The sequence below is a fragment of the Carassius gibelio genome, chromosome B2, assembly GCF_023724105.1.
Source record: "Carassius gibelio isolate Cgi1373 ecotype wild population from Czech Republic chromosome B2, carGib1.2-hapl.c, whole genome shotgun sequence".
NCBI classification, from domain to species: Eukaryota; Metazoa; Chordata; class Actinopteri; order Cypriniformes; family Cyprinidae; genus Carassius; species Carassius gibelio.
In genome coordinates, this window is record NC_068397.1 from 4,561,833 (window position 1) to 4,588,602 (window position 26,770).

Below are 26,770 nucleotides of genomic sequence, written 5' to 3' on the forward strand. Positions count from 1 at the left end.
GGAATTTTCATGATTTACAAGTAGTTGAAAACATTAGAGATATTGTTAGTAATCAGCTGGACAAAATATATAACACTAGCCTAGTGGTTTTTGGATATTTTACTGCAAATATCTTACAAATTCTACCTTTAATTGAAAAATATAAATATTTTTAAAAAAACTAGAAAGAATATTGTATTATTTTCAGTGGGGAAAAGTGGATCATAATTATTACATAAATATTAATTGGTACTATAAAATACAAAATGTAAAAGAAAAAAATATTATTGAACAAAATTCTATTATATTGAAGTTTCTGCTTTGATTTAGGTATCGGAGGTTTCATGGTCAGACAGAGGAACCGGACGGCTCCAGGCAGAACCAAACAGGCCTTGGGCAGGAAGGACTCCACTGGCTCTGAGACCCTGCAAGGCAAAGATGAGAGTGAGTATTGTTTAACACCTTCGGCACGATGACTTTCTGGTAGCAAATCTTGGATCTTAAATCAAAATCTTCAGTCTTCATTATTTTTAAATATCTTTTTGAATATAACAACTGCTGTCAAATGTACACAAGCACTGCATAAATGCATAAGGCTGGATGAGACCGCTAATGTAGACTGATCTATCTTTAACATCCACATGAATACATTTTAAGGCAAAACCAAAAAATGTATTAATATATGTATTATATATTAAAGTTGCAATTTTTGGATTACAAAGAGTTTTAATGTAAATAATGAATATGTTTGCTCTTTTCTGTCCTGATAGGCTGGGGTGACCAAGCGCCTGACACTCCAATTGATGAAAAACATCCTTTGTCTGATTTCCCTGACAATCCTGAGATTAAAATACGGAAACGCTACAGGAAAAAGAAGACCAAACTGGAGGAGGCTTTCCCTACTTATCTACAGGTCTGGCTCCTTTGATTATCCCAAATTATCGACTTTTCAACTTTTAAAGTGTAATTAAGCTAAGTAGCTAAGGTGTACTGAGGATTTGTCAGGACACTCTTCGGTGGTTGCTGGCTCAAGTCGAAAAAGTAATATTTGTTGTTTAATATGGCTCAGGTCTGTCTATGTAATTGTTTTTTAACCTACCAGGCAGAAATCACAAGTCACATTCTCTTGGAAAAGCTATAGCAATTCTCTGCCAAACAAGCCACACAATATGAGATCATATCTAAGCTGTAGTTCTCTGGAATCAGTGAATCTTTTCAGCAGATGCTTCCTTTATCTCAAGGAAATTCCCGGGTCGTAACTCTGCGACTGTTGCAGATGCACCGAAATATGCCACGTCTCTTAGTAGGGTTTAGATCACACTGTGCTGGGTGAAGTGGGGGTTTAATCTAGTCAAACCTGACATGTAGGCTCTCAGGGAGATGAAGTCATTTATCCAGTTTAACCTTCCATTGTTGGTCTCAAATTGAAGTCGAGTTTCAGAGTGATTTTGCACTTACTTGCCTACTTTTGTTAGAAATTATTTATTTTTATTTTTTATATTTTTAAAGAAATTAGTACTTTTATTCAGCAAGGATACATTAAATTGAATAAAAGTGACAGGTGTCCACAAAATATGAAACACTGATGATAAGAAATGGTTCTTGAGCATCAAATCAGCGTATTGGAATGATTTCTGAAGGATCGTGTGGCATTGACGACTGGAGTAATGATGCTGAAAATTCAGCTTTACATTACAGAAATTACAGAAATTGCATTTCTAGACATATATTTTTAATATATATTCAAATAATAATAAAAAACTATTTAATTGTAATAATATTTCACATTATTAAGTTAAAACTGATTGGCTGTTTTGGCTGGTCTCCCATGCTGGTTTTAATGTGATTTTGGCCCCTTTTTTCCTTTTTTAGCAGGTCAGGCTGGTCTTAGCTGGTTTTAGCTGGATTAGCAAATAAACATGTTAGCAGCATGTTAGTAACTTGCTAATTATGCTAACACCATGCTAGTAACATGTTAATCATGTTAGAAACATGCTAGCAAATTGCTGTTCATGCTAAAATCATGCTATCAACATGCTAGTAACTTGCTAATCATGTTAGCATGTTAGTAACTTCCTAACCATATGAGACAGATAATCTGTGAAAAAATCAAGCTCCTCTGGCTCCTCCCAGTGGTCTATTGCCATTTTCAGAAATCCATCGCTCCCGTTAAGAAAAAACCAATCAGAGCTGAGGTCCGTAACTTTGTTTGTGTTCAAAATGTAGAAAAATGTATATAATAAGCGAGTACACCATGAATCCATTTTCCAAACCGTGTTTTTAGCTTGTCCTGAATCACTAGGGTGCACCTATAATAAGTGTTTATATCCGGACTATTTTAGATTGCTTCGGGGGTACCACGGCGGCGTAACCCAGTACCTTTGTGATTCTTCATAGACATAAACAGAGAGAAGTAGATCCGGCTACGATGTTCTTCCACAAGACGCAAGCAGTTCTGTTTATTAACCGCTAGAGCGTCAAAAGTTACCTACCGCAGCTTTAATTCCATCAACAACAAATTGTGACTCCCAGGAAAAATGGGACATCTGGTCACGTTATCCCTACCCCTTCGGGTGCTGAGGCCATTGCTAGTTTTATTAGTCTATCCATCCACTGCTATATTGACTAGATATGCAAATGAGCCTTATCCGATTGCAATCCAATGATAGCGTCACACATTTTGAAGGACAATAGCCTATAGGATGCATGTTGAATGTCCGGTAGTCCTCAAGTAACATACTGTATAGTCTAGTCTCGTCTAGTTAACGAAAACGCGGCGTAAATGTAATCATAATTTCATCATTTTTCTTAGCTCGTCAACTTCGTCTTAGTCATTGAAAATTTTTCCGTTAATGAATATTTTTCATCGTCGTCTACGTTAACAAAATTAACACTGGCACACATAGCTTTTATACATTTACCACTGTATAAAAGATCCAGAAAAACGCCACACGTTGTATTATACCATCATATCAGCGTGCCCTAGAAAGCGAGAACGGGCGGGATGGGAATAACGTAGTTGGTTGGTTGAGCTAATGCTAGCTGTTCATGCTACCACCCTAAAGATGCTTCTCAGAAGAGCCACTTCATATCAATTATTGAAAATGGAGGCTTTTAGTGTCTCATCCAGGCAGGTTCCCAGAGCCGGAAGCTGTCAGGTGATCTGAACTGAAGTGACAGAGCAGGCGGTGTGATACGGCGGCTACAGCACGCATGTTGTTGTGGTGCTTGTTCCTGTGATTGGCGTGCGTCTCTGTAGATCCTGTGGGGCCGCGCTACGATGAAACATGAGCTCGTCCGAGGGGCTCCCACAACGTGACAGTCAGCGCAGAGTAACGCCATCTGAGAGCTCAGACAAACACAGCCATCTGGAAGATCTCCACTGTCGCTGAAAAAGATACTCCATCAACAATACTTTCATAACGAATGATAACAGCACAGTGTGATTTGAGTAAGCCTCTTCAGAAGTTTTGCTTTGAATGGCATGATCATCCAGAGTGCACTTCTGTTGTCTTTGGTAGGAGCGAAGTGTGTGTGTTTTGGAGAAACGATATTATGTTTTTCAGCCCTGGAATTTGGGAGGGGAAAACCATGCAAATATTTATAATATTGAATTGATTCAATATGTGATTAAGATTAATAATATTCATGTTAGTAATTTAATATATAATATTACACTAAGATTAATATACATTTATTTCTGTGATGTAAAGCTGAATTTTCAGCATCATTACTCCAGTCTTTAGTGTCACATGATCCTTCAGAAATCATTATCATTATCAATATTGAAAACCATTGTACTACTAGTAACCTTGATACATTTTAAGTATTCTTTAATGAATATAAAGTTTAAAAAGTGTGTATGTATATCTTGTAACATTTGGACGATTAACAGAAGTGGGTCTTGTTTCTTTTTCAAATATTCTGTAATAAAAACGTTTATTTTCATTCTGCATGTTTTGCTAAAGTGGAATTGTATTATATTTATTAGCCGTGCACTACCCTGCTCTCTAAATATTCATCATCCACCATTATTATTTGATTAATGCCTGATTCATGAAACCAATAATTTTCTAAATCCACATCAACCTTTTCTAGACAAATCAGTCACTTTGTAGATTTTATACAGAATTCTGAAGGACTCTGACTCCACAATCTTCTCTTGCAGGAGGCCTTTTTTGGGAAAGACCTGCTGGATAAGAGCAAGCAGAGCAGGCAGGAAACCACACGGCTGCTAGAGGATGAGCGAGACAGGAAACAACTCCCGGCCAATCAGATGAAGCCATTGTCAAACCCATCACTCAGTGCGTCAGCGGCACCGCTGGCCAGTAAAGCAGTAGCAGCACGTACGTTTCTCTCTCACACACACACACACACAAAAACACACACACACACACATGGCCTGTCTCAGCTTTTTTGTTTTTCTTTTTTCATATGACATTCATACTTCAGTCTGATTTTTACATTCATTTCTCTTAAAGTCAACATGAAATTTAAATAGACTGGATTTACCTCCTTTCCACACGTTCCTGGTCTGGCAGAGTCACTCAGAAATGTCCCCTAATGGAAAGTGAAATGGGTTACAAATGAAATTTCATGTTGTCTTAAAATTTTTAAGAACACTTTCTTAGAGGACAATCATTAGGCCCTCATAATCACTTTCCTGCTTTATCCGCATCCACAGAGAATTCTGTGGAGCCTCTAGTGGACCTCTCCGAAGAGCTGAGATCAGACACAGAGCTGCTGGGAATGTTTTCTAATACCAGGCAAACTGAGGAGTCCGGTAGGCCTTTATGAGTGTCTCTAAACATGAGAAATGACAGCACATGTTTGCTGTACAGATGAGCCCTTTCCGTGGGCTCCGGCTCTCTAGTTCTACTGTTATCATTGTTGGGCAACATAAACTTCATAAGGTACAAACATAGTTCAACTACAGTAAGGCCTCCCACTTGAATGGATTTGTTTCTCATAATTAAAAAAAAATATATATAAAAAACATTGATATGAAGCTTGTGCTTAGATGATAGATAGGAGTTATGCATATCATTTTTCACACACGTGCATTGACGTCCCTAGTGCACTATGCATTTCTTCTTAAATAGAGAAAGACTTGTGCATAATTTATTCATAAATCAAACCCAGATGGGGCGTTTAAACAAAAAATAATTTGCATTCTTTCTATGATGAAAAGTAATTACCAAAAACGAGTGAAACATCACCCATCAATGAAATAATGTCATTCATAGAAATGTCAATGCAAAATTGTTTTATTCCATTATTGCACAGTTTGCTTTTTTTTTTATTTCCTGTGAGCTTATAACAGCTTATACTGTAAATATATTAAAACTACATTTTTTATTAGTAATATGCATTGCTAAGAATTTCATTTGGACAACTTTAAAGGATTTTTTTGCACCCTCAGAATCCAGATTTTTAAATAGTTGTACCTCAAACCAATTATTGTCCAATCCTAACAAAAACAATATATCAATGGAAAGATTATTTTTTCTGCTTTCATATGATGTATAAATCTCAATTACGAAAAATTTACCCTTATGACTGGTTTTGTGGTCCAGGGTCACACATGCAACTTTTCATTTGAATATGATTAATAATTTAATCATTAATCATTTCAAAGCAGCTTTAAATTGAAAAAAAAAAAAGTGATTCAGTTTCACTAACAAAATGCAATTCTGTTGCATAGCAGCTCTTAAAGGACAATGCTCAGTTGAAATCGGTTAATTGTTGATGCACAAAAATTTCCACACCTAATAATTACACATTAATTAGTTTTTTCTTTAAAACCGATGAATAAATAGTTTATATCTAAATGTATTTATCTAAAAGAGATGGTCTTGATTGTCTTTTCATTAAATGACTTTTTTGGGCATTTCCATTTTTCATTCTCAGCTCGTTTTATTTTACATTGTGTATGAATCATCTGTTGAATCTTTCTTTCTCTCTTCATGGTGCTGATCCCTCATTGTGTTTGGTTTGGATCTTTGTAGGTCTTGATTTTTGCCCTTTCCAACTTGAGTACTCTCCTTCACCATTTGGTAAGAGCTCATGATCATGTTTAAGTTGTTTGCTTTTTCTTTTGTTGCTTGGGATTTATGGGGAAGTTTGTTTAACTTTTCGATTGTTGACACATCACCCACAATACACACTGCGCCTGAATCCAGACGTTATGCATCATGCAGTCCATTTAGTTCACATTACCTAGCATATTGAGACTGATGCAGCAATGCAGCACTGGGATAATAGATGTAGTCAAGGACATTTCTCTAGATGTTTTAGAGACCGAAGGAGTAGATGAATGACTGTCCTCCCGTGAGCGGCAGTCAGGGCCTCTACGTGAATGGATGAGTGAAGATTGGGGCACTGCTCCGCCGAGATCCACGGAGGCCTTGGTTTGATGAAAAGGAACCAACCCTAGTAATTTGTGAAAGATGTTGAGCTCTCATCCCTGCTGTAAAAGCAGCCTTGGAAGCCGAGGCAGTCTGACCTCCCTCAGAACACATCATAGTATTTCTATTTGAGTTATTTGCAGCACAGGTTATTTATTCAGTTTCGTCCGTGTCAGATATGACTCATATAACAAGATCCACAACCTGCGCTGGTCTGGTTTATTGCTTTTTAGTTTTTGTTCAATGTTAAAAGGATAGTTTGGCCAAAATTTTAATTGTGTCATCATATACTCACCCTCATGTTGTTCCAAATCTGTATGACTCGCTAATACAGAAGAATATTTACACTGCTTTGTCTGTAAAATTGGGGATCCCATTGACTTTCGTTGGTGGTCCATAAACAGAAGAGAGCTGTACAGATCTGAAACATAGTGATAGTGAATAAAAGAATAAAAAAAAATATATTTTTAGGTGAGCTGTTTTGTCAGTTTTTAACCCTTTCCCTGCCAGCGTATTAAAAAAAAAATAAAAAAAAACCAAAGCCAGCCACTGCCAGCATTTTTTACCAATTTCAGAAAATGTTCAAGTCCCCCCAGAATATTTTGTTGTATGTCAAAAGAAAAAAGGGCTTCTGCTTTTTAATGTTTTAATTCTAGCTATATACATTCTGTTTATCAGCACTTGAATGTTGTTAAGTTTCCTTAAAAAAAAAAAAATCAACATTTTGAACAAAAAGCTGGGAAAATCACATTTTTGTAAAAGACTGCATTTGGATCAGATTCAGAATGATGATCAAAACATAGATCATAGATCATAAACAACTTTCGACTTTCATTGGGTAACTGTTTAATGCTTTATGGTCGAGTTATTTTACATATACATCTTCTTCAAATGCAGTCGCTTGTTTCTGCTTTTTTACTGTATTTTGGTCTAACCATTCAGTACTCCAACGATGTTTAATAATGCCTTGTACCGTATAATAGTGAAAACACAGGAAAACAAAATATTCAGTCAATGGCATGGAAAGTGTTAAAGATCAACCCAATCTCAGAACACTTAGTCCACGGGTTGCAATTTTAGTTTACTGAGACGGATGTGACATTATTTGTGTTTTTCTGTGTTTGTCTCTATAGGTCATGATGTTGCTCCTTTAACAGAAGACGCCTCTCAAGCTCATCTGGGCCGAAGTCACCTGCGTCAGGTGCCCGAGGGGCCACTGGATGGCATCCTCAGCCCTGAACTGGACAAGATGGTTACTGATGGTCTGTATATCCTAAATGAATGCATTGTTGAATAGTAATACTTGTTCCTGAAACATCTAAATGTGAACACCCAATCTTTCTGCCTTACAGAATCAATACTCAGCAGACTCTACAAAATACCCGGTAGGTTTTAAACCCAAAGCACCGACTGACAGTGAATGCATTTATTCAGTTTGTTGTAAGCATTGACCCATTCCTTGCAGAGCTTGGTGGGAAGGATGTGGAGGATCTTTTCACAGCTGTCCTGAGCCCCAGCACCAGCCAAACTCATCACATGCCTCAACAGATCCAGGGAGCCCAAACCCTGCAAGGTCCTGCAGGCCCTGGTTTCCATCCCTCCCAACCCAACTCAGGTTTGTTTAGGAAAATAAAGAATTGTCTTTCGTTCGTAACATTTGTATGATGTCTGTCATATTTTCCATGTTAAAATACTAGTGTTAATAGTGTTCCTGTGGCTCAAGTGGTAGAACATTGCGTTAGCAGCACATGGTTGTGGGTTCGATTCCCAAGGAACACATGCTAGGTAAAAACTGTTAGCCTGAATGCACTGTAAGTCGTTTTGGATAAATGCATAAAATACTCCCATGCTGGTTTTAATGCACAACTGTATGTGTAGGATTCATATGTTTACTTCCAAAAGCATGGTGCACTATTTGAGCGTCTCTACCAAGGGTGGGTTTCCCAAAAGCATAGTTAGCCAACTGTGGTTGCAAGCTCCATCATTACCAGCATAGTTCAGTGATTCAGTGATGCCTGAATCCATATTTCCAACAAATATTCACAAACCACAATGGAAAGTTGTGGAAGTATAGTTCTTGTTTGTATTACATGTGGACATAGATCATGATATTGAGCAAAATAAACAAGCAAAGATGCAGTACAATCAGAGTGTATCTCTCTTTTTGTTATATATAGGATTCTTTTAGATTGTCAGAAGAATAAAAGCATTGTGAAGAGTGATGTAATAGGAATCCTACGACTGAATCAAACAGGGAAGAACAAAATAGTGAAATAGTCTGACATTAATTCAGTCTTGAATTGACTGATTATGAAAATGTTGTACTCCACTACCTGCATGACATCATTAAAGAAGATGATTTTGGGAGTTTTGGTTGAGACTTTCTGTTTGGCCAATGACAGACATGGGCAACGTTCAAGAAACCTGCCCTGACATTATTATTGTAATTCGTTGTTGATGGTATTCGTGCATTGGCACATTCTTCAAAAATCACACATTTCTCCTTTCTGGAATGTTCTGGGTTTTGTAAAAGCTCAGTCGATGGCGTCTGTGGCATTTTGACTCATCCCTTAAGCGCAGTACTGTACACACATTTTTGTTTGTTTTTACAAACGGAGGTTTTTCGCTCTCCGGTGAATCAAACTGAATAACATTCACTGTGATTGCTCAGTTGTATTGGTATGTTTTTGTGCAGGGATGTCTTCACGAATGCCAGTGACGAATGGTTTGATGGAACCCAAACAGCAGTTTTCACAGTCCCAAATTGCTCCTGGGGCAGGGCCTGATATGGCTCGAAATATCCCATCAATGCAGCGCATGCCTTTCTCAGACAATCTAAGGTCAGCTTTGATCTTTCTTCAGAAATATGCACACGCTCATCTAAATTGCAATATTGATTAGAAAGATAAATGAACAGACTACATTGGTTTTAGTCTCTTCTTGTTCAGTGGGTGAAAAGGTTTGATTAAATCAGTATTTCTTGATGACATTTATTATATCTGCTTCACAGGGACAGGAAGTTCAATCTGATAGTGCAGGAGACTGCTGGTCCGTGGTCCGCTACAGGCTCGGCTTCGGCTTCGGCGTCTGCTCCAGCCGCTGTCTCTGAGGTGGAGGGAGACTCCATGTCCACAGCACAGAAGAGCACTCTGAAGTGGGAGAAAGAAGAAACGCTCGGAGAACTTGCCACTGTCGCACCAGTCCTGTACACTAATGTCAACTTCCCAAACCTCAAGGAGGAATACCCAGGTCAGCTAAGGGATTTTAAAATGATCCGTCATATACACTTTTGAAAATCAGTAAAGTACTATATGTTACAATTCCTACAGACTTGCTTTTAGGAATCCATTTTACTATATTAAGTATGAAATACGGGTGTCCCGATCAGGTATTTTGCCTCCGATCTGAGTCATTGAATATCTGTCGATACTGAATCCTGATCCGATTCTTATATATTCCTAGTGTTTGATGTACAATTCATTTACATCAAAGTTATTAAAATAAATCCAGTCTATACAGAGTTATGCAGAGAGTAAAAGTAACACATTATATATATATACTCTCTCTATGTATTTGCAGATACTGTTATAAAAACATTGATAGAACATGGGGCTTCTGATGTAAATTTCTTGTATTTTATGCATGCATAATAATTGCAAGATTAAAAAGTGGAGATACGGTTCGAAAGCATGAAACTCGCTGTGTCAGAATGCCAGTCTTGTCAGTCAAATCAGAAGCTAGACACAACATATATTAAGACGTTATGGCAATGACATTTAAAATAAAATTAAATGATAAATTTATATGTGATCGTTGCAAAAGGGCACATTAAATACATTGAACACAGAAGCTCAAACGTGTGTGACACAGTAGAACAGACCTCACTGGTTTCTTCTTCTTTTGGTTTTAATGATGGCTGAACACGCATACGAGTGTCAACATAATAAACATACTGCATGTCACCCACATGACAGCTGGTAAAATAAGGATTGGACTGAGGAGAGCCGATAACAGTAAAAAAAAAATATATATATATATATATATCCTTGATCCCTGAGATCTGCATGGGTTTGCACATCATCTGCACATCTTTAGTGTGAAATCTCACATTTTAAATATTGATGCAATCTCTTCTTAATATCCCTCAATGTTATACTTCTAATAGATACTTGTATTTTTATGTTAAAACCTTGCAGATTGGTCAACACGAGTAAAACAAATTGCAAAACTCTGGAGAAAAGCAAGTTCACAGGACCGGGCTCCATATGTGGTAAGTTACACAGTATCTGCTCCAATACACTGAGTTTATCATCATCACCAGCATATGCAATGTTTGGAATGCTGGTCTACCCGTTAGACCACCAATAAACAGAATATATCAGCTTAAGCCCTATTTGGGTTTTATTACAAATAAAAAAAAATGTAAATAGTTAAAATAAAGTAACAACACATTAACTATGGTTTTTGCCATACAAGCCATATAACTTCACCGTGGCATTTGTAGTAAAACTGTGTTTATAAATCCAAATAAATAAATCCAAATGTCTATACGCAACACAGAGATGGTTGTCCCATCTGAATTGGTACATGAAAATCACAGACGTCAGGTGATAAGAATCAAAACTCAAAGGTAGTTTAGAAAATTAGTCCCGTCCAAATAGGGCTTTAGAATTTATTTCGGCAGGATATAGGGACCCTTGAGTGTTGGTCAAATCAAAAGAATAAATTGGATCCAAGGAGCTCATTACGGTCTAAGAGATAAATACATTTCAAAAGATATGATTAAAGGCAACATTACCTTGACGTGAAAGAGTGCCACTTAAAATAGAAAACGCTTTTAGACAATTAGTCTAAAAACCATGTAATTTTAGCAAATGTATGCAACCTTTGAATTTCAGTGGTCTTTCTTTGATATCAACACTGCACAACCACTCTGCCATTCACAGCAAAAGGCCAGAGATAACAGAGCAGCCCTGCGCATTAACAAAGTTCAGATGTCCAACGAGACCATTAAGCGGCAGCCACCTCAGCCAGAGCAGCCTTTAGAAGTGTTTGATCCTGCTATTCCACCACTGGACCCAGAATTACTGTTCAAAGATCCACTGAAGCACAAGGAGTCAGAGCATGAACAAGAATGGAAGTATAGACAGGTAAGTCTCTAAAGACACTTGTTTGGAAAAGAGCTAAATTACTTATTGACAGCCAGAATTGTTTTGGTTTTGTCAAATAAATGATATAAATGGCATTTCTATATCTTTGACTTGATTTGTTAAACTGAGACGCAAGTTCTATTTTTCAATGAGAATTATTTTAATGCATGTTTGGTCTGGTGGTGGACCTCAAACAAGTTTGCAGAATAATAGAAGAGTTGCATTAAAAGCAATAAACGTGTAACAGATGTGTCACAACTAGGGCTGTGACGGTATGGGATTTTTTCTTAACGCGGTGAAGAAGCAACAAATCACGCGGTTTGGCGGTTTATCACACCCACCCCCTGCCGCGTAAATCTTCAATGACTTTTGATCAAGAATGCATGCAGCTTGAAAATGAACATGTAAATGAATAATAAGAAAGTAGTCTTCTTTATTATTAAAACAGCAATTATATTAACAATATTAACATAAAATAATATTTATTTCTTTAACTTTGTTGTTTTTTTTATATCTTTTGAGTTTAATAGGAAATATGCAACAGTGTTTTTCATTGTTTGTAACCCATTCTTTTTACAATAAATTATTAAAAGAATAACAACCTGAGAAAGCTGCAGAAAGAACAAGCCGAGCTCAACATGCCCCAACATTGCTTAGTTCTGGTGAGTTGTGCTTAACTTCGATTCCTATTTCTTTAGACATTGTTTTTTGGGTAACAGTCCGTGAATATAAATGCATATATATGCAGATATGCTGTTCTGAATGGACAACGGGAATGGGATATTGTTAGACCCCCCCACTCCTGTTCAAATTACAGCAGAGTTACCGATTGCTACCTTTTTTATTCGGGAATTTAATCCCGCGTCACAAAAATATCTGGTCATGTTACCATGGTAACAAGATGCCGACTGCAGTGTTGAGGTCATAACTGTCATCACTTCACTTTTTTTGCATTCTCGTGGCTGTCCTGTGGAAACCGCGGGAATGCAGACCTCTAGCTTCCTCCTGCAAATATCATGCAAAAAAAGTGTGGTGATGACGGTTATGACCTCAACACCACGGCTGGCATATCATTACCGCGGTAATGCGATTATCGTCACAGCCCTAGTCACAACTGCATTTTGTGCTACAGTTTTTAATGTTGAAATGTTTGCATGAGCAGCCTTCAGAATAAACTCTACTAAAGCATATTTCTTTACTTGAGAGGGCAGAAAGGAATATGATTTTTTTTTAAATGTGACTCGTAATTAAAGGGATACTCCACCCCAAAATGAACATTTTGTCATTAATCACTTATCCCATGTTGTTTTCAAACTTGTGAAAGCTTTGTTCATCTTCGTAACACAATTTAAGATATTTTGGATGAAAACCGGGAGGCTTGTGACTGTCCCATTGACTGCTAAGTAAATTACACTGTCATGGCCAAGAAAAATATTAAGATATCGTCAGAATAGTCCATCTGCCATCAGTGGATCAATCTTAATATTATGAAGCAACAAGAATACTTTTCGTATGCGAAGAAAACCAAAATAACGACTTTATTCGACAATTCATCTCCTCTGTGTCTATCCTCTTTTTGGAGAATAACCGCTGAACGCAAGCAGCTTACACTTTTCTGTGTCAGTCGCGCTGTACGGATGCACTGTTTTCGTTCAAATCAAAGCGCAAGTACACATAGAAAACCTTGTGTATCCTTGTGTCGTGGCTGACACAGAATAGTGTACGCAGTTTGCGTTCAGCGGTTGTTCCCCAAAATGGCACTACGGTGATGTGGAGAGACACAGAGGAGACAAATTGTTAAATTATTATTTTTGTTTTGTTCGCGTACAAAAAGTATACTTGTCACTTCATATTATAAAGATTGATCCACTGATGGCAGATGGACAATTCCGAATATGTCTTTCATACTTTTCTGGAGGAGTAACCCTTTAAGTTTGTCAAAAGACAGAAAAATGTTTTAAAACTCTAAAATAAAGAATTTATATTTATGTTAGCCTGATGTACTATTATTCAATTAATTTAATTCAATGAATTTAATTATTATATATTTTTTCCCTTACTGTTGAAGCAAATGAGACAGAAAAATAAGCAGCAAGCTAAGATCGAAGCTACACAGAAACTTGAGCAGGTGAAGAATGAACAACTTCAGCAGCAGCAGCAACAACTTCCATCAATCAGCCAATCTGAGTATGACTCTTCTGATCACCAGAAGAGTCCAGTATCTGGGCACTCCAACAGTGAGAACATCACATCACTGTCTCCAAAGCAGCCCAGTTCAAAAAATGGGGTTTCAAAGTCACAGCTGCCCGGCACGCCCACATCGTGTTCCCCAGATGACGTCTTTTTGCGCCCTCATCCACCACCCCCATCTTCAGGATCTCAGCCACAGAGCCCTCAGATGTTCTCCCCAAGCTCCTCTGGCTCCAGACCATCCTCACCCTGGGATCCCTACACCAAAATGGTAGGCACACCCAGACCACCACCAACTGGGCAGGGAACTCCACGCCGTAACTCAGAATCAGGGAAATCTCCCAGAGGTCTTTCAGAGCCGATTGGCTCTCCAACATCCATGTGTAATGACCCCTATGCCAAGCCCCCAGACACCCCAAGACCAGCAGGAGCTACAGACCCTTTTCTCAAACCTATGTGCCCTCCCAGAGCAAGTCAGACAGTGGAAGGGAGGCATCTTATTGGCTCCCCAGGCCATGATCCATTCTCTAGGGTGTCTGTGAGAAAGGAAGCTTACCAGAGGATGCCCCAGGGCAGGATGATACTCTCAGACCCATATGCTCGTCCTTTACTCACTCCTATCCCAGGCAGCAATGAATCAGGGTCCGTCCAGGTCTTTAAAACCCCTATGCCTCCCCCTCAGGCTCAGGAACAATATGCAGGTATGCATGCACGGAGAGCAAGTGGGGATCCATTCGAAAGAACAATGATGCCCCCTCGTTCTTCTGAATCATTTTCCCAGAATCAACAGAATGATCCTTATGCACAGCCTCCGCTCACTCCTCGTCCTGCAGTAGGTGACGGCTATGCAAATCAGAGGCTTTCACGACAGCCCCAAACATTCCCTTTTTCTCAACCTGGGCCAATGGCACGCCAGCCTTCCTGTAACCCATATGCTCGAGCCCCTTCCACCCCTCGGCCAGACTATTCCCAGTGTGATCCCTATGGACAACAGTCTGCTACACCAAGACCTTCAAGTGACCCTTTTGCCCCATCTCCATTTTCTAACCCATACGCTAGAATGCCAGGCACACCTAGACCACATGACCCTGAACCTTACTCTCAGCAGCCTGCATCTCGTCATCCGGCCATGATGAATCAACCATCTCAGCAGGCTCAACTGCAGACCCAAAACCACATAATGTCCCCTATGTCAATGGACCCTTATGCTCAACCCCCTGGGACCCCACGCTCAGGAATGACAGACCGGTTCCCCAAGTCTCCAAGTCACCAAAGGACTCCTGATCCTTTTAGTCAACCCCCTGGACTGCAACGCCCTGTAGTGCCTGATCCTCATGCACATTCATTGGGAAGATCCCAGTCATTACCTAATGATTCATGTGCACATCCCTCACGAACACCTCATCCTGGAGGAGTAGGACAGGGATTGGTACCTGGGCCCATGGCCAGTCAAGATCCATTCTCTCCTCCTCAAGTCTTAATGCAAGACACTTTTGCCAGTCCAACAAAACATGGACCTCAGACCCTTAAACATTTGAGTATGGCAGATGAAACCATATCTCAGCCGATATCCAGTCGACCCAATCAGACTCCCATCCATGACCCTTTTGAGCAGGCCCCCATGCTCCCACATCTTCAATGTGGAGAAAATAAAGAACAACAAGGTTTGGTACAATGTATGAGTTCCCACCTCATGGGCCAGCCCAGCACTGAAGCTCAAACGGTACCACTGGCTGAAGCTGAGGAAAGACTTAGACAGGTGTGGTTTTATTTTGTTGCTACTCTATTTAAGATGGTTGATTTGCTTATGAAGTGCATTGAATTAGTGACAATATATAACTTGTAGAACACTTATTAACACAATGTTAATTTGTTTACAGCGTCTGCGTATTCGAGAGCTCATACTCAAACAGCAACAGCAGAAGATAGCCATACGTCAAGATAAGTGTGTACAGGATCATCTTCTGACCATGCCTCCAGGAACCCCTCAACACTGGAGTCAGGAGTCTACAGGCCAACAGAGTGAAATTTTTAATCGCCCACCACCACCATATCCTGGACCAGGAGCTGTGAGAACCCCTCAAAGATTCCATGGGCCATTCCCAGGAGATCAACAAGGGCATTTCCCTGAAGGCCAGTTTCCTAGACCACAGTTTCCTGTGGATGCTGACTCAAATATAAGGCAGCTTGGGCCAAGGTGGGTGAATTTCTGTTCTTCAAATCATTTGTATAAAATGTACTGACTAATATTATTATTTTGTTGTTTTAGGATGCCTCTCACTCCTAATGTCCAAGGTCCTATAAGAGCTCCAAGACCGAATCAGATCCACGACCCAATAATTGAAGCTCATCCACAGATGAGACGATCTATGTCTATGGACTTGGGGAAGTCAATAGGAGGCAACCCCTTAGTAACCCCACATTTACCTTCTCGTGGCATGCATGTGCAACAGCACAACATCATGGGGCAGCCTTTCATTGAACTGAGACACAGGGCGCCAGATAGCAGACTTCGGTTTCCCTTTGGAGCTCCTACTATGCAGGGAAATCGAATGGAATTGACCTCACAGCAACGACCCCCAGGTTTCATGGGTGGCCAAGAAATGGGATTCCCCTTCAATCAAGTTCCAAGGCCAGTGGATACAGCTATTAATCAGTCTCAGGTAGCTAATACACAGATGCAGGCATCTCTCAGCTTGGGGAATTTACAACAAGCTAATATTCCGTTGAGAGCTGGACATCCACAAATCCCCCTAACGAGGTCTATAAGCCAACCTGCTTCTAGTGAGACTCTCAGTTCTCCCTTACTCACAAGTATTGCTGCTACATCTGCTGTCCAAAATATTGAGGTCCCTTTATCCACAAATGAAGTACCTGAGGAGAAAATCGATACTGATGAATCTGCTGTCAAGGACCTTGAGGATGTTGAGGTGAAGGACTTTGTGGATGCCGATTTAGAGAACTTAAATCTCGATACAGATGATGGAAAGGACTTGGATCTTGAAACGAATGACCTGCATCTAGATGACTTCTTAACATCTGGGAAATTTGATATAATTGCCTATGCTGATGCTGATTTAGATCTTAATGAGGACCTAGATCTCAGTGATCCAATAGAAGACCACACTGAGACGTCTGATTTCCAAAAGACAAAAGCTGAGAAAAAGACTGATAGTTTTGATGGCTCATCATCATCATCATGCTCGACGTCAACAGTAGTAGACAAAACTGCTCAGTCTCAAGGTCACATCAGTCCAGACATTCCTCAAGATCAGATGTTGGTGTCCTTGAAAACAGAGGAGGATAGCAAAAATGGAATTAAAGATTGCTTGTCCCAAGACACATCTTGTAAGAATCAGGTAAATGATAGTCCTGCCATTAATCAAGCTGGCTTTGAAAGTGATATTGATGCCAGTTTACAGGCTCCAAAGTCTGGAATTCAGACAGATACTACGCCATTGCTTTCAAGCATGCTGGTCAGTGTACCACCAGAAGGTGAATCACAGAAGCAGGAACACTTATCAGCACAAGGCAACCAACAAAGTGAGGAAGCTACAGTGTCACTCAGTAGCACTATGCTGGGGCAAGGAAACTTCTCAGTGCAGGAGATGGATACTGGCCTCAGTATTGACCAATCAGTGGTGTCTTCTCATGGTGAAAGTGCATTAGAAGTCCCAGGCTCCATTCAGGAACAACAACAAAGCCATATATTTGGTTTGGATCAAAAGGATGATGTACTCTCAGGGGAACAACACAGTATTCTTGCTCAACAGGCAATGCTGTCACAGCAAGGCAATCAGATCAGACCACTGCTTCTGGAGGAGCAACCACTCCTTCTCCAAGACCTCCTGGATCAGGAGAGACAGGAGCAGCAGCAGCAGAAGCAAATGCAAGCTATGATAAGACAGCGTCCCAGTGATTCATTCTTCCCCAACATAGGTAAGGGGTAGCTAATATAACAAGATGTAATTCTGTTCTTCCTTGAAGGCCTTTCTCTGTTTTGCATGTGGCAAAATGTGTACTTGACTATAATTTACTTAAATTTGCATATTTTTATCATTTATTTATTCAGATTTTGATGCTATCACAGACCCCATAATGAAGGCAAAGATGGTCGCATTGAAAGGGATCAATAAAATGGTGGTCCAGAACAACATGGGAATGTCTCCTATGGTCATGAACAAGTGAGTTAATGGTCTCGACTGAAATATTATTAGATTTATTTCAGTGTATGAGCTTTTTCATTAATGGCTTTTCTTCACAAAATCTCAATTAGTGTCCAGACAGGCCAGGCGTTACCAAGCCCTGATGGAGGTATAGCTCCAGTGCAGTTGGCTGGACAGGTGAGACTCTTCAGATTTCTTCTGAACAGCAGGCACACATGGAATCTAAATGTGTGTAGAACTCTGCACAAAATTCAGCTCAATTTAAATACCTACACCTCTTGCGTGTTTTTATTAAATATTTTGGCTAATTTGATGTTCGTTTACCTACCAGTATGAGTTTAGTAATTTCAGATTGTCTCAATGTTCTGTTCATTTTTCATTTAGGATGGCAAACTTGCTCCTCACATGACACGACCCAATCCCCCAAATTGTGGACCAGGATTTTCCCGTAAGTCTTTAATAATTGTTGATATCAGTAAAACAGTCCACATTGGTGTTACTCATCCAGTTCTGAATATGAAGACGTGTATAATGTGTAATGTATTTCCAAAATAAGCATTTACTTAACATATTTAAATTGTCATTTTACACTTAACCACAAAAATGTATTATGTATGCCAGTAATTGTTAATTCCAACTTTTTTCCCATCAAGATGATGCACAGAAGGTTCAGTATGAAGACTGGCTCAGGGAAACCCAGCAGCTGCTTCAGATGCAGCAGAAGTTTTTGGAGGAGCAGATTGGGGCCCATAGAAAGTCTAAAAAAGCCCTATCTGCCAAGCAGAGAACTGCCAAGAAAGCAGGACGGGAGTTTCCTGAGGAGGACGCAGAGCAGCTGAAACATGTGACAGAGCAACAGGGGGTGGTGCAGAAACAGCTGGAACAGGTAAAGCACACACATAATACCAGTCATTCATGGTTTTATCTTCATGAGCCACTTCATTTACAGATGATGTCCCTGGCCTCTTTCTGAAAAATAAAACTAATAAAATAATTCTCAGTATATAAAATAATCTAGAAAATAATTACAATTGCATTGAAAATTGAATAAAAATACACATATAATTTCATAATTGAAAACAAAGCACCTTATCATTTGATTTAAAGCCCATGCACACTATAACAATAACTATACTAGTGTCCACACCAATGGAATATAGCCATCTGTTTAATATAACCCTGTGCTGCAGTTGTCTTCTGCTGCTTTAAAATGCTCAAGTTCTCAAAGTCAGGTGGATTCTGACTTGCTGTCAGTTGTCAAAAACACTTTGAAAGTGATTAAAATGATTTAAAAAAAAATAATAAACTACTATATATTAGAAAGACAAGGACATATTCTCTTAAACTTAGGGACATTTCTTGTAATTGTCAAGGACATGTTTAAATGAATGGAAAATACAAGTAGTTTTAAATGTTTCAGTCCAATTTTTTCTGTGCTTTTTCCAGATTCGCAAACAGCAGAAGGAGCATGCAGAGCTGATAGAGGAGTATAGGGTTAAACAGCAGCAACAAGGTAACATGCAGCCTGCAATGATGCATGGAATGCCACCAATGCAGCCTCATGTTGGCATGATGCCAGTTGGGCCCCCAATGAACCAGCCTATGATGGGTCCCATGATGCCCATTCGTCTCCACCCTGGCCAACCAGATGCAACTAGTGTGACCAACACAGCAGGTTGGCACCCTGGTGCACCTGCTCCCAGTGGAGCACCTCAAATGCCAGGAGTAATGCCTGCTCAAGTAGTGCAGGCACAGCCTACGCAGCCAGCAGTGGCAAGGCCCAGTCAGGGGCAGGCAGGTGGCGAGTCTCCTCACGTAAATTTCGACGATACCAACCCATTTAGTGAAAGCTTCCAGGAGCGTGAGCGTAAGGAGCGGCTACGGGAGCAACAGGAGAGGCAAAGAGTGCAGCTTATGAAGGAAGTGGAAAGACAGCATGTGAAACACTGCATGGAGCAACAGCAAGTCCCTAACTGCCAAGATGGAACAATGAGGGCCTTGTCACAAATGCCTTTTTACAACCAGGAGCTACCGCAGGACTTCATGCAGCCACCCAGAATGCAGCAGCAGATGCCAGGTCCGCAATTTCCACAGCAGCAAGGCATGCAACCAGGGTTCATTGGCGGACCATCCAGACCAATGATGGGTAATGGTCCGTTCCCTCAGGAAATGGGACAGGGGTTTGTTTCCGAGAACCTAGTACCCCATGGGCCTAACTTTGCCCAGGCACAAGCTAGACCTCAGAGATATCCTGGGCCAAACATGATGCCTCAGAATCCAATTCAAAGGCATCAGTTCCCAATGGAGGGTCCCATGCCCTTGCCTCCAAACTTTCCAGGTCCCGGTCCATCACTGATTCAGCTGTACTCCAACATCATTCCGGAGGAGAAAGGAAAGAAGAAAAGGAACCGCAAGAAGAAGAAAGATGATGATTGCGAGTCGCTGAAAGCTCCTTCCACACCTCGCTCAGACCTGACAGCCCCGTTAACACCCTGCGTCTCAGATACATCATCCACACCGACAAGGAACCAAATGGTCTTCGGTGACCATGAGTTCTGCGAGACGTCCCAACCTGGATCGTCTACACCAGGCTCCATGAGCAGCCAGCCCCACTCTGAGCTGGAGCGCCAGCTTTCTGAAGGCAGCTGCGGTGGAGGCCCAGAGATGGCCATGACCCAACAGGAGATGCATGACAGGATCCTGTCCAACATCAAATTGGAGAAGGTGGAGGCGAGTGACTGCCATGGGCATAAGGGAATGGAGATGGAAATGGGACTAGGCATGGTCAAGGTAGAGGGAGAGAGGGAGGGAATGTTGCTTCATCCTGCGAGCCAAAGTCCAGCCAGCAGCTCGAAAGGAGAAGCTGGGAATGAACTCCTCAAACACCTCCTAAAGAATAAGAGGACTCCACCTCCCGCACTGCCCCACCAGAGGTCTGAAGACAGTTTGAGGTCAGAGGAAGAGGGATCCATGGACTGCAAAGCTTTTCTGCGGCAGAGCTCCATGGACAGCACTGGGGTGAGGGAGTCAGGAGATAATGTCATCTTAAAACATTTTGAGCTCTTGTTTTGACCGTGTCATTTTTCCTTCCCCACAGACATTCTCGGATTCAAACCACCCTGATTTCCCCGGGCCATTACTTCCAGAGGGCAAGAAGAAACAGAGGAACAAGAGGGCACCCAAGAGTGGAGACAGACCCGCTCCCCGCTGTAAAAAGAGAAAGAAAGAGGATGAAGACAATCAAGCAGTGTATTCCTCTACTGAGCCAGTAATGACCCAGTTAAAACAGGTGCAATAAAAATCCTTTTTATTTTCAGTCTAGGTCAGTCGTATGTACTTCCACACCTGTCAGTAGGGCTTAAAAATCTCTTCATAAACACCAAACCATAAATGTGGTCTTCTGAGTAATATTTTACTGCTTATCATTTAGCATTACTATGTTATTACGAGTCAAAATAACAGTTTTCGGTTTAAACATGTTATGTTTTTATTTATTCTATGGCAAAGCTGAATATTACTCCAGTCTTCAGTGTCACACGATCCTTCAGAAATCATTGTGCGCTTAAAGAAACATTTCTTCTTCTTCTTCTTCTTCTTCTTCTTTTTATTATTATTAACATTGAAAAAAAATCTTATACTGCTTAATATTTTCGTGAAAACTGTTTTTTGCCAAGTAGAAATTTCAAAATAATAGCATTTATTATTTGTTTTTACTGTCACTTTTTATCAACTGAATGCATCCTTGCTAAGTAAAAATATTAATTTCTTTCTTTAAATAATAATAAATAGTTTGGCAATTAAACTTTCTTTCGAGGATGTTAAGATATTTGTATTGAGGTATAAGGCTAAATGCTAATTAAGAAAGGTACCGTAATTGAAGACCTATCTGCAAATCCACTCAATGTTTGAAATCATACTCTTGTTGCATTGCTAAAACAATTTCTTGTTATGCACAGACACAGTAGTCTGGTATGAATGTTTGTCATAGCCACTTTGTCCTGCAGTATGAGAATGAGTCAAGCATGTTCTGCTTTTAATCACAGACATGATTACAGACAGGAGAGACTGTGCCAAAGCAACTCATGTCTTGTGTATCATCACAGTAGAAATCACTGGCCAGAGGAGGATAGTGCTGTGAAACATTAGGAACGCTCATCACATAAAAGAAAGTCACTGATGACCTCTATGATTGAGGAATCTGGGGTCCACACAGCAGTTTTAAAATGCTCCTGACCGAAGATTTCACTGTCAAGAAGTTTTTAGGAATTAAACGGTTGTTGTTGTTGTTATTTTTTGTTGAACTTATAGTTAGGAATGAATACTTTTACTTAGCAAGGACACATTAAATTGTTTTAAAGTGACAATAAATATAAAAATATTTAAAGACATTTAAAGAAGAAATGTTTTTGGACAGCAAATCGGCATTTTAGAGTTATTTCTGAAGGATCATGTGACACCGAAGACTGGAGTAAAGGTGTTGAAAATTCAGCTTTAGTAAATATAATCAGATATAAAACAGTCATTTTAAACTGTAATGATATTTCATAGTACAGCTTTACTCTAAATTATTACTCAAAATACTCTTTTACTGCTACCTTATTGTATTTGTATTACAAAATTGTATGCCAAGTAATTGTTTCTGTACTTTTGAGATTTCACCCATTTTTGGTTAAGTTAAGCTAAATACTAAATTAATCAAATCAATTTAATACTATTTTAATATCATATTTAAAATTTGTTTTCATTCAGTTATATTTTGTCATTTATTATAATAGTAAATGTCATCACTGTGAAATAAAAAATTATAAAGAGTCTTAGCATAAGGTGTACCTCATACCTTATGCTCATCACATTAGAAGTTGTCAGTTTTCTGACAGATCTCTTAATTACACTCAAATTTTAACACTCTTCTAAGCATGACCTTTCTCTCACGTTTCCCATATGTCACTCTTTGTGTCTCATTGTTCCACTGCACCAGCAGCTTTCTCTCTTGCCCCTAATGGAGCCTCTGGTGGGGGTGAACTTTGCCCATTTCGTGCCCTATGGAGGCGGACAGCTGGACGGGGAGAGCCGTCTCTCGGGCTCATTTGGGAGCGCTTCATTGGACGGCGTCTCTGACTATTACTCCCAGCTGATTTACAAGGTAATTAAGAGCAGCTGATAAAACGCTCTGTGACGGTACATTTGCCGCTGAAGCTTTTTTGTGACTTCCATCAAGTCTCATGACATCAGCAGTAAACTCCACTTATTAGGTTTCATGAATGAGACACACAGATGCTCACTCGGATTTGTATCTCTCTACAGCAGAATAATTTGAGCAACCCCCCCACGCCTCCCGCCTCTCTTCCCCCGACTCCTCCTCCAGTGGCGCGCCAGAAGATGCTCAATGGCTTTGCCACAACAGAGGAGCTGGCCAGCAAAGGGGGCGTCATTGTTAGCCATGACGGTGAGCGATTTATATCAATAGCCCAAAACCAAAATGTTGGACAGTGGACACTAATGATAATAATTGTTGTGTTTCAACAGTCACCAAAGGGCTGCTTTCTCGACCGCTGCAGTTTAAGGCTGAGGAGGAGCTGCTGGCTCGAGCTCTGGCTCAGGGTCCCAAAACTGTGAATGTGCCGGCTTCTCTTCCCACCCCGCCTCATAACAACCAGGAGGAGCTCAGGTCAGTGGACCCATAACAAGAACTGGGATTGCACTTCCCACTGATGTTTCTGTGACCTCCAGATGTGTGGGTTCATTAACAGAGTAGAGTTACATTTGCAATTTTGCTAAGTTCTAGAGGTACTAGAGCGACTGAATTAATGGCTAATGAAAATTAAGCTTTGCCATCACATGAATAAATACTATTTTAATATATATTATAATAAAAAGCATTTTCCGTATTTTTCTGACTATAAGTCACACCTGAGTATAAGTAGCATCAGCCCAAAAATACGTCATGATGAGGAAAAAAACATGTATAAGTGGCACTGGATTATAAGTCGCATTTATTTAGAACTAAGAACCAAGAGAAAACATTGCCATCTCTGGCCGCGAGAGGGCGCTCTATGCTGCTCGGACGCCCTCTCGCGGCTGTAGACGGTAATGTTTTCTCTTGGTTCTTAGTTCTAAATAAATGTGACTTATAGTCCAGTGCGACTTATACATGTTTTTTTCCTCATCATGACGTATTTTTGGTAATTTTCTCTTGGTTCATGTCAAATTAATTTTGATAAATAAGTCGCAACTGACAATAAGTCGCAGGACCAGCCAAACTATGAAAAAAAGTGCGACTTGTAGTCCGGAAAATACGATATTTACAATATTTCACAATATTATTATTATTATTTTTTTTTTTCATTGAATAAAAAATATAGAAAACCAAATACTTTTGAACAGTAGTGCACATAACCCTCCCCCTTTTTTAAGAATTAAAGTAATTTTTATGATGCTAGTAAATAATAGCATCACTTTAAATATTATAAAAGAGTCTTAGCATTAGGTATGAGACGTGCAGTAGCTTTACATGAGAAGTCAGGTTTCTGAGAGGTCTGAAAAGATTATTTCCTTAAAATAAAGGGTTGATTCCTCAGTGAGGTTAAGCTTTCTGTACTCGAGGTTGAATTTGTAGCTAATTATTCTAGTTTCAAAGGATATAGGCCTAATATAATAACTTCTTTCCTCAGATTTGGGAACATTTAAAGTTATGATTTCGCTACTTTTAGCTTATCTCCCACAGAATTTTTTTACTTCCCTCTATAATACAGAAAATATATAACTAAATTTATACACTTTGTTTTACATGATGATTTTTAAAGTAGTGTGGTGTTACTATCAAACATTATTGTCTGATTTATTTAAATATGTATCATCTGAATGTATTTTAGAATTTTTGTCTAGTGTTTATCTGAAACATCTTTTGTTAATAGCCATCAAAATAGCCTTGATGCTGGCATGGCGTTAAAAAGTGAATAAATAACAATCATGATCAAACATTGTTTGTTTAGTTTTTATAAATTCAAACTGAACTGATTGCTAAATAACTTGTGTTCAAGGACAAAATCAAACCTAGCTCTGTTTTCTAAAACTGAAAAATGTCATTACCGTCTCGCACAATATTAAAAAAATAATAATAATCATCTTTACTCTACAATCCACTTGAAGGATGATCAAGGCCTCGTTCAGACCTTTATTCCAGAGCAAATGCTTTAACACAGATGAAACCCTTTTGAACTCCTTTTTGAATCCCCATAGTATGTGCATAAATGTAATATAAAATAAAATATCAGTTGGACAGTGCTTCGCTGAAATGTGTTTTCTAACCATTCATCTATTTTTCAACTTCTCAGCTAACGTGTAAAAATGTATTTCTCTTGTACAAACAGGGGACAGGAGCAATGTGAAGACAGAGACACCCCAGACAGCTTCGTCCCGTCTTCTTCCCCAGAGAGTGTCGTTGGCATGGAGGTCAGCCGCTATCCTGATCTCTCATTGGTCAAGGAGGAGCCTCCTTCTCCAGCCCTGTCTCCAGTAATTCCAATGTTTCCTGTCTTTAGGGGAAAAGGTATCTAACTCCTTCAGTTTGTACCTACACTTATATTATAAATCATCCGTTTTTTTGTAATCCGTTTCGTTCATTCCACTTGTGTTGTAGGCTCAGAGGTCAGGTTACGAGAGGTCAAGACGGAGCCTTCATCAGTGTTCTTCGGCTCTCCGTTTGGATCAGTGCAAAACGGTTCCAACTCTGGGCTGGTGTCCATCGCCATCACGCTGAAGCCAGCAGCTGCTGGGGTGAGAAACAAAATCTTTTTTTAATCAGTCAGTTTTAGCACGACTGCAGAGGATTTGTCTTGATTGACAGCACAAGAACATGAAGCACATTCAGTTCCCTGCTACAGAATGAGCGTACATGAAACTGAGTAGTAAATAATTCAATCATTACATTGTCTGAAGAAAAAAGAATGAGCAATAGAAACCGTGATGCTTGAGTCAACAAGCATAGCTAATGTGTGAAATAATATCTAAACCCTTCTCGTTCTTCGCTTGGGTGTTTCAGAACATCACTGACGTTGTTGCAGCCATTGCTGACCTGATCCGTGTGAAGATCCCCAGCAGCTACGAGGTCAGCAGTGGCCCGGGAGGAACTATGGGGGCCATCAAGACCTCAGTGGATCCCCAGCACCTGACCTCCGCCCTTCATGAGCCGAACGGACTGAGAGCCACACAGCAAGCACCTCCGCAGCTCCAACACAACCACAACAAAAGTGAGGAACGCTTGCCTATCAGTATTCTTTCTTACAGAGGTTTGGGCCAAATACATGCCTTTTTTGTTTTGTTTGATCAAACGCCAAATACATGCCTTTTTTGTTTTGTTTGATCAAACAGTAATATTGTGAAGTATTATTACTATTTGAATGGTTTATTTTCTATTTAAATATATCTTTTATAATGTTATTTATTCCTGTGACTAAACCAAATCATTACTCCAGTCACCAGTGTCACATGATCCTTCAGAAATAATTTTTTATACCAGTTGCAACAGTGTTGAAGACAGTTGTGGAAACCATGATTTTTAAGCAGGATTTTAGCAGAGCTCTTTGATAAATAAAGGTTCAGAAGAATAGTATTTATTTGAAATATAAATTTTGGGACATTATGAGTGTGTTTACTGTTGCATTTGATCAAATGAATGCATTCTTGCTGAATAAAATTGTTATTTCTTCCAAAAACCTTACTGACCCCATAGCTTTAAATGGCAGAGTATATGCATTTAAAAAAAAAAAAAAAAATTATATATAATATATGAAGTACTTTTGTTACATTATATCTGACAATGATGGAACCAAAATTAGTAGGTGAATGAATGAATGACTAAATGCATAAAAACATTTTA

At 39.6% G+C, this 26,770-nt stretch overlaps 1 protein-coding gene across 12 annotated transcripts in view; it reads left to right on the top strand.

Moving 5' to 3' along the window:
* The window catches only part of LOC127950906 (histone-lysine N-methyltransferase 2C), a 112,803-nt gene that overhangs the window by 72,096 nt on the left and 13,937 nt on the right, over window positions 1–26,770 (top strand). For 7 of the 12 annotated variants that reach the window (XM_052548305.1, XM_052548310.1, XM_052548309.1 and 4 more), the window contains 28 exons: window positions 310–423; window positions 750–892; window positions 4,148–4,325; window positions 4,664–4,762; window positions 5,988–6,035; window positions 7,520–7,648; window positions 7,739–7,771; window positions 7,852–8,001; window positions 9,082–9,226; window positions 9,397–9,635; window positions 10,583–10,656; window positions 11,333–11,536; window positions 12,130–12,198; window positions 13,605–15,485; window positions 15,607–15,923; window positions 15,996–17,665; window positions 17,799–17,910; window positions 18,003–18,069; window positions 18,277–18,340; window positions 18,546–18,778; window positions 19,339–20,910; window positions 20,990–21,181; window positions 22,871–23,035; window positions 23,197–23,338; window positions 23,419–23,560; window positions 25,263–25,441; window positions 25,532–25,668; window positions 25,934–26,141. In XM_052548305.1, the coding sequence (XP_052404265.1) occupies window positions 310–423; window positions 750–892; window positions 4,148–4,325; window positions 4,664–4,762; window positions 5,988–6,035; window positions 7,520–7,648; window positions 7,739–7,771; window positions 7,852–8,001; window positions 9,082–9,226; window positions 9,397–9,635; window positions 10,583–10,656; window positions 11,333–11,536; window positions 12,130–12,198; window positions 13,605–15,485; window positions 15,607–15,923; window positions 15,996–17,665; window positions 17,799–17,910; window positions 18,003–18,069; window positions 18,277–18,340; window positions 18,546–18,778; window positions 19,339–20,910; window positions 20,990–21,181; window positions 22,871–23,035; window positions 23,197–23,338; window positions 23,419–23,560; window positions 25,263–25,441; window positions 25,532–25,668; window positions 25,934–26,141 (8,706 nt within the window). The remainder of the gene's footprint in view (window positions 1–309; window positions 424–749; window positions 893–4,147; window positions 4,326–4,663; window positions 4,763–5,987; window positions 6,036–7,519; window positions 7,649–7,738; window positions 7,772–7,851; window positions 8,002–9,081; window positions 9,227–9,396; window positions 9,636–10,582; window positions 10,657–11,332; window positions 11,537–12,129; window positions 12,199–13,604; window positions 15,486–15,606; window positions 15,924–15,995; window positions 17,666–17,798; window positions 17,911–18,002; window positions 18,070–18,276; window positions 18,341–18,545; window positions 18,779–19,338; window positions 20,911–20,989; window positions 21,182–22,870; window positions 23,036–23,196; window positions 23,339–23,418; window positions 23,561–25,262; window positions 25,442–25,531; window positions 25,669–25,933; window positions 26,142–26,770) is intronic. The other 5 variants (XM_052548312.1, XM_052548316.1, XM_052548318.1 and 2 more) reach the window with 3 other exon arrangements.